Here is an 8,298-nt window from a genome sequence, read left to right as displayed (position 1 = left end):
TCCCTTGGTCTTACTTTCCAAAAAGGAAACCTCCAAGTGATGAGCATCTTATTTATTCCAATCACCTGGCAGGATTTGCAGGATAATTGCTCAGAATTAGAATATTGATTCATATTTTTACATTACCGAAGTCTTTTGTTCTTTCCAGCAACTGGAGATTGCTGGTTGGTTCACAGGAAAAAACAGGATTAGTCTAAAATGTAGCCAAAAACTTAAAAACAACTAATAAGTTTAGAATTTAAAGACAAATGTATGATAAGTTTGGAATATAGTTTCTCTCTCTATCCAGTCATCCTTTTTGTTAAAAAAACAAATTATGGTAGTAGTGAGTTGTTTGCAAAATAGACTTTAGTCTTGTACTTGGCCTGATAATTTGCATAAAGTGCAGCAAGAGTAATTATTTCTACATAGGCCTTTTGGATTGGCTCTGATGGAACTCTGTTCCACAAGGAATCTTGGGTAAGACCTTTTAAAGTTGAGCTCAGCCATGAGTTTGTATCCTCAAATACTTGTGAGTTGGGTGATCCTCTTCTCTTAAAGTCCCAAGAAAAACTTGTAGCTCCTAGATGGGAGTATGGGGCCAGTCTCAAATGGGGGCTTTTACCAGCTCTGCAAGTCGAGATTGACTCCTTAAAGGGAAGCATACCCTTCCAGCCAAAGCCTTGGTAAAATAACCACTTTCTCCAATTGTGTCTGCTTTCAAAAGAAAATTGGATTATTATTGCACTGATGCAACTATATTGCCATAAGTTAAGAATACTCACAGATAGTTTCCAAACTCTAGAGGAACCAGGAAGAGAGAAACAAACATGCTCCAAATCTTGATCACAGGATATCTATCCCTTACTCAATTATTAAAAGTCATAAATAGTTCAGAATGTTTCCTTGATTCTGAAAAACAAAACATGAATCAGCAATGTTCCAAGCAAAGGTTAAAAGATTGTTTCAGTTTTCTGAGTTCAGTCCATTTAGTTAACTCTTGCTTTGCTTGATATTCATGAACATTTCAGCTCTTCATGAATCCTGTACATTTTCTATTACTCCAATATCACAATCTCCAAAGTTATCAGAAACTCATATTTGAGAGCATGAGAACTTGTCAGAGTTCTATAGCTTATTATAAACCATCTTTTGAAAAGTATTAAAATAAGACAACAGTAGTCTGTGAATAGCAAAATGTCCACGGTAGTTACAGTTAGAAACATGATTGACAAAGAAGTTTGGTGATATATCTGGTTTACAATAACTTAACAGCCTTAATTATGATTGACAGCATATACTCAGACATTAGAATTTTAGAAATCTCATACAATTTTGGAACATATATTAGCATTATTCACAAAAATAAAGCCTAAAGGAGACTGAACATCATTTTGACAATCCCATGTACCTAAACATGTCAAATAATCCTGTTTACCTCCCTTTTCTGTACACTCCAGGGGACCTCTGAAGTATCTGAAAAACCAGGTGTCGGGAAAGACAATTTTGAAAATGAAGTTTGATTTTGGGAAAGCTGTTACATATTTGAAGTTTAAAACACTTGATGTTATGAAGTAGAATTCCAGATTACCATACATTATTTATTTTGCCAAAATGATGACTCAGAAATTTTAAAGAAGTGAAAACCTTTTACACACCTTTACAAATTTTCCTTAAGAGTAGGTTAGTGCCTTAGGAATACCTTGTTGTGCTTTTATTTCAATGCTTAATTTACATAAAAAACATGTAGTACCCTTTTGAATTTGTTAATATGTTCACACAGAGAACCCTAAGAATACCTTGTTGCCTTAAGAATACCTTGTTGTGCTTTTATTTCAATGCTTAATTTACAGAAAAACCATGTAATACCCTTTTGAATTTAGGTTAATATGTTCACACAGAGAACCTCTTCTGCGAGGTTAATTTCCATAATCTTTCCACCACTTGTTTGAACCTTCGGCTTTATCTCATCCAATTTAAAGCAATCCTTTAACCTTAGACAAAAATTTACAGTTCCATGCTTTTTATAACCTTTTACTAAAAAATACATTTTACCATTCTTACATACCTTGTATGTAAATTTATTTCCAATAGTCTCAATGACATGTTATAATGGTAACTCCTAGCAATTTTTAATTTTAATGTAAAACCTGGTAAGTTGTTTTAATTGTGTGCTAAGGGCAGTCAAGTTTTGATTACCAGCATTATTAAGGGCTGGGTTAGTTCCATCTGTCCCCAGGCCTTACCAATGTGAAGCTGGCAAGTTAAATAGTTCTCAATACGCAAAAAGCAGTTTATAAGCTCAAAACGCTTATCAAAGCTTGCGTCTGACCTGCATAATTTAGCCCACCTATTTATATTTTAATGCCACCTGCACTTTACCAATAATCTTTAAGGCTGTTTTTATTTCTCAAAGATTAAAATCACATGAACTGAAAGGTACCACAACTTTTATCTTCCCTTTAAAAAATATTTGATCCAAGCCTGTGTCTTCCTTTAGGCCAAATTAATTAGAGCTCTTTTTACAGACATCACAACACAAACACAGACAGGCAGAAGAAAACCCAGTCCCCACAAGATCCTTTTCACAACCAAAACTTATAGAGAATATACAGAGGGATCCTTATCATTCCTAGCCTAGCAAAACGTCTTCTAAAAGAAAAAAAAAAAAAAACTTTCAAAGTTAACTGCTGATGGGAGGGGAAGAGGGAAGAAAAGACAGTTTAAAAATGCCTGGGAAAAAATCTCTTATTCTCTTGCAAGATGTTCCTCCACCAGGGAGAGAAGCTTAAGCTTAATTGCTGTCCAATGGAGTTGAACCCCAGTGCCTGGGGGAAATAGCTGTGCAGGGCCCTTGGCCCATGCATCCCAGCCCCGGGCAGGGAGGAGAGAGCAGCGAGGAAAGTGGGGAGCCACCGTTGCAGGTCGTCCAGAAAAAGGAAGGAAAAGGACCTGGAGCCTGGAGCGGAGGCCAAATTTCCTGATCCCCAGGAGCTGTGCGGGTGGGGGCACAGTTTCCCTTCCTTCAGAAGTCCAAGGATGAAAAGCCTTAGAAAGGACAGTGAGAGGTTTTGAGTCCCCATTTCACTCATTGCTTATCAAGCCCCTACATTGTGCACCAAGAATGTTGCGGGACTTTTTACTTAGTTCAGCTAAGAGCTGGGTCCTTTTGACATGGCTATGAAAAACTAGGCTTGCAGATTATCTGAAGGGTGCTCATAATGGGATTTATTGTGCAAAAAGGGAAAAGGGGGGAACAGGGACTCTATGCAAGGCAAGAGTTCATGCTAGTATAGGCTTCCCGCTTCACAGATTGAATTCCAGATTCCACCCAGGAAGAGGAGGGGCCAGGCTCCTCCCCAACGCAAACACCTCGAATTCCGTGGCTCCAGCTTAGCGCGCACTTCTCCCAATGCCTAGGCCGATTAGATTTTTGGCAGGGAGCTGTTCCCACGTGGCTGCCTCAAACGTTTGTAGTAAAAAGAGAAAGGGAGTAAAAATATGAGATACAGGAAATTAAGTGTAAGGTAAATCTTCCCCTGAAATAAATATTAGAAATTTCAACTTTAAAATAATAGACATAAGTGATATGAGAGGGCCAACATCTAAGGTTAGGCTTTCACCCTATTCTGTGGTTGAGGATTCGTTACCCATAGATATGGAGAACATTCATATTAAACTGACTTTTCCAACAGTTAGAACCAAGTCAAAGAGCAGGTGTTGTTGAAATGGTGTCAGGCCCAGTTTCATCTTAAGGAAGTAATTTTCAGCCAATCACTTTTCTAAAAGCATTTTTGACATCTTTGTTCCTCATACTGTAAATTAGAGGGTTCAACATAGGTATAGTCAAAGTATAGAACACAGAGGTCACTTTATCAATATCCAGTGAATGGCCGGTGCCGGGGCGCAAATAAATGAAGATCAAGGTATCATGATAAATAGTGACCACAGTCAGGTGGGAAGCACAAGTGGAGAACCCTCTTCTTCTTCCCTCCACAGAACGTGTTCTAAGAATAGCTGCCATAATGAAGACATAAGAAAGGAGAACTGTTAGAAGACAGATTGCTTCCACAAAACTGGCAAAGACCACCAGAATGATGTCATGCATGTAAGTGTCAGTGCAGGACAGAGAGAAGAGTGGGGAGATATCACAAAAGAAATGGTTAATGTCTCTGGAGCAGAATGACAGATGGAAAGTGTTCATGGTATGAATAATTGAGCTCATAGTGCCCCCCCAAAATGCTCCAATTGCAAGCTGGCAACAAACCTTCTTGGACATAATCACTGTATAGAGAAGCGGGTTGCAGATTGCTATGTACCGGTCATAAGCCATGGCAGCCAAGAGGAAAGATTCTGTGTCAACCAAAGAGCAGAAAAAATATAACTGTGCAGCACAGCCATTGTAAGAAATGGTCTTCTTTTCAGAAACCAAGTTCACAAGTAATTTGGGAGTAATGACAGAAGAGTAGCATGCATCTATGAAGGACAACATGCAGAGGAAAAAGTACATAGGAGTGTGCAAGTGGGAACTGATTGTGATTAATAAAATCATTCCAAGATTCCCCGTCAGAGTAACAGAGTAGATGGAAAAAAATACTGCAAAAAGGAGACTCTGAAGTTCCAGATGGCCGCTGAATCCCAGGAGAAAGAACCCAGTCTTCACAGTGCCATCCTCCAGCTCCATTATCTGCAGTGCTTCTGGATTTCTGGAGCTGTCACAGAGTGACAAAACAAATGTTAATGATAACCTGGACACTGGCAAAATTTAAAAAAATAAAGAAAACAAAAAGGTCAAAATCAGTAAAACAGTGATTCTAAAAACTTAGGCATCCTGATACAACTAGGCATGTCTATAGGTAATGTAGTGTGATGCATCAGTTTTCAATTATTTTTTAATTAAACCAATAAGTTACCTCCTCTATTCCTTAATACTATTGATTTCTACATTAAATTGCACCACTATCAAGCCAGTTGCTAAACTCTAAACTTAGCCTTCACTCTTAATTTCTTCAACTCTTTCATCTACCACTAATGTTTAGAGATAGTGGCTAACCATCTTTCCATGGCAAACCCTAAATAAATGGCCTCTGTGCCTGTCTGTGTTGTCTTTGTTTATTTCTACCACAAACTTGTTGCTGTTCCAGGTGAAGCCTTGTGAATGGAGGAACAGAAGTTCTATATTTCTCACGTGGAGGTGTGGCATCCCCTCTGAGGAGCAAAGGAAATCCTTAGGGTTGTTTGATGACCAGTGATCAAAAGAGCAAAGTTTCTGAATTTGTTATTTCTGTGACTGACTCCTAGCCCTGTTACTCAGCAGCTCTATTATTCAGTAGCTGTGAAACCTTGGACAAATTACTCCCTTAGTTTCAGTTTCATCAACTATAATATGACAATGATAGTATCTTTCTCATCGATCATAAATGTCACGTGCATTTCCTTCCATAGCCTCAATATCTTCACCATCTTGTTCATTCACTTTTATAAAGTGGCAAGATAGCAATTCTGGATTAATCCAGAAATATGTGTGTGTGTGTGTGTGTGTGTGTGTGTGTGTGTGTGAGAATCTGGAATCCAAACTATGGAAGGAATAAAACTACATAAATCTTTATGTTTCCAAATACACCATATTCATCCTGGCATGCACATGAATGACAGCAAGGAATATTTCCAGGTTCTTTGTAGTGAAAAAGTATTAAAACTCAAATATGCTTACCTATGTAACCCTCTGAGTTATCTCAGCTTTGACTGTCCTTGCTCTAGTTTGCAACTCTGAATTTTGTTAATAGGTAAGTGACAGCAATGCAAACACTTGTGCACACACATGCAGATTTTGCCTAGTGAAGAGACAACTGATTTTCCTCCAGCTGATACTATAGCTTTTGGAATTCTCTTTATTACTAGTTATATCAATATAATTAATGTTCTTTCTGATTATGATAAAAAGGGGTTTGATTAAGTTTTTTGAGACAAAAATCCTATTTTTGTAGGCTGAAGTGAGAATGTGTAAACCAGCGTAGATGCCTATAGAGAAACATTGCAATGAAATAAGGGAAACTAAAAGGGAGTAGATTTGAGGTAATATTTTTACAGATAAAATTGACATAAATATCGTGATATGCTAAACGTTTATGACTTTTAGTAATAGTATAGGTACTTTAGTTGACAAGACACAGTTGAAGGGATTAACCTCAGAGAGGAGGGGCACATTCTCTCTACAGATGAGAAGAAGGGAGTCACTGATGAATTCACAAGTTTATACCATAACTTTGTAAGTAAGTTGAGCATGTATTTATTTCCTATTCTTTATTTTTCTCTGCAAAATATAAACTATTTTCTAGCAATGAGAAGAAAGTGATAGAATGAGGCCTTAGAATACTGAATGTTTGAAATAGCTATTATATTAGGGAGACAGTTGTGTGTAATATGAAATATTAAAGTGCAATTATATATGTATATATAAATATAGATAAAGATACACAATTTAAAATTAAGACTCATACAAATATAAAATGAGCATGTTGCACAATTTTATTTAATTCACTTATCATACTCAGAAAGAACATTCGAGCTTTCAGACCCAACGATTTTTCAATGTGTAACACAATTTATTTCTCCATATCATGTGGTAGACCTCTCCTTTCTTCTTAAAATTTTCTCTTCCCATTTTTTCTTCATCTTTCCTTTCTTCTTAAAATGTCCACCGCTTGTGGCTTCTATACACCTATCTTGATTTCTTTCCTAATCTCAATATGTCCCTATTAAGCCTCCTTCACGTGAGTAGCAATTTCTTAGGACGTTCCTCCCCACCATGCATACTCTCTGTAGTTAATTCTATGCATTTTCTTAAAAATACAATTTATACAGCGATCGTTTTCATATATCCAATCCAGAATCACCTGTCCATCTCCAAGTTGGCTACCAAATAGGCACATGTACATTTCAGCATGTCTAAAATAACGTTTAATTGATATCACCTCCTACAGCTTATGCCTAATCTGTAATCACTATCTTTGTATACATCTTTACCACCTACACTCCTGGTCCAAAGAAAAAACCTCCCTCTAGCTAAAACATAACCAAGGTCCATTGATTCACTTTGGAAAACGTGGAAACTGTGCAATATCTCTGCTTTATTATGACTGACATTCCATTATTTAACATCACTCCTTTCCCCCATTTGAACCTCTTAATTGGCCTCATTCCTCTATTCTCTCCCCAACCTACTTCCAAACATGCTACAAAATCTATATGAATGCCACTATACAGTTACCTGTACAAAATATATTTTGGTCATGCTGCCTTCTTGCTTAAACCTTTAAATGATTATCTGTTTCCTACAAGCTTACATGTAAAAATGTCAGATTTGACATATATTCTCAATTTTATTTCATATTCTCCATCCCAGAACCTGATCTAACAAGAGTACTAAAATCTTAAATCTCATGTCTTTTCCTGCCCAGTTTGTGGCAAGTTTTGGATATAACTAAATATACATATTAAAATTTTATGTATATTTATAGTTAATAAGCAGAAAATTACTATTTGAGAAGTTATTCTCTGGGTACAGATAATCAAATGTAAATATAATAACCTCAGATTCTGGATTATTACTCAATGTTTATTTTTCTACCTTCTGTTTCCAGCCAGCTAAATTAGATGAGGTCTGGGTAAGTGTGGTACACCTGGCATTAACAATTTGAACTTGTAATTCTCAAAGTTCTTTTAATTATAATTTAACTCTCAAAGATCTTTAAAATATGTTAAGGATTCATTGTTTCTCTATTTCATAAAAAAGGAATTGATAATTGCAAGACAATTAATGAATCCAGGTTTACATAGCTTTACACTGAAAGACCCAGGGCTAAGGATTAGAATTCCTGTATCACTGGGCTAGTGCAGTCTCTAATAAATCTTGCCTCCCAGAGATGCAATGAGGGAGAGATGGCAGAGCTGAAAAAGAAGATTAAGTGTATGATGTCATCTCCTTAAAAAAAATCAATGTGCTAAATTTAATATAGGGGTATTTGTTTAAACATTAGTTAAAATGTGTTTGATGTATGTGCTACAATAGAAAGGTTTACATCTTTTAACACAGAAAGAGAGGCAGTATGATGTGGTGAGTAAAAGCAAGGTCCCTGGAGCCAGATGGCCTGGGTTTAAATCCTCGCTCTACCATTTAAATTTGTGTGACTTTAGGTAAATTTTCAATAATCCTCTGGTCTTCATTTTCTGATATGTAAATCACATATTATAGTAGCACTTGCCTACAGGGTTATGTTGATTAAATGAGTTCATATTAAATGATGATTAAATACCTAA

General features: G+C 36.5%; 1 protein-coding gene across 1 annotated transcript; it reads right to left on the bottom strand.

The window, feature by feature from the left end:
- Positions 1-3,745: 3,745 nt before the first annotated feature.
- Positions 3,746-4,675, bottom strand: LOC100596124 (olfactory receptor 5I1-like). The gene has a single exon (XM_003275275.2). The coding sequence runs from the start codon at positions 4,661-4,663 to the stop codon at positions 3,746-3,748; it is 918 nt and encodes a 305-aa protein (XP_003275323.2). The 5' UTR covers positions 4,664-4,675.
- Between the last annotated feature and the right edge of the window lie 3,623 nt (positions 4,676-8,298).

This window comes from Nomascus leucogenys, chromosome 4, assembly GCF_006542625.1.
Source record: "Nomascus leucogenys isolate Asia chromosome 4, Asia_NLE_v1, whole genome shotgun sequence".
NCBI classification, from domain to species: Eukaryota; Metazoa; Chordata; class Mammalia; order Primates; family Hylobatidae; genus Nomascus; species Nomascus leucogenys.
This window is presented reverse-complemented; position numbering and strand designations above follow the sequence as displayed.

Coding starts and splice junctions, on each gene's coding strand:
- LOC100596124 (XM_003275275.2), bottom strand. CDS start 4,663: ATGGAGCTGGAGGATGGCACTGTGAAGACTGGGTTCTTTCTCCTGGGA.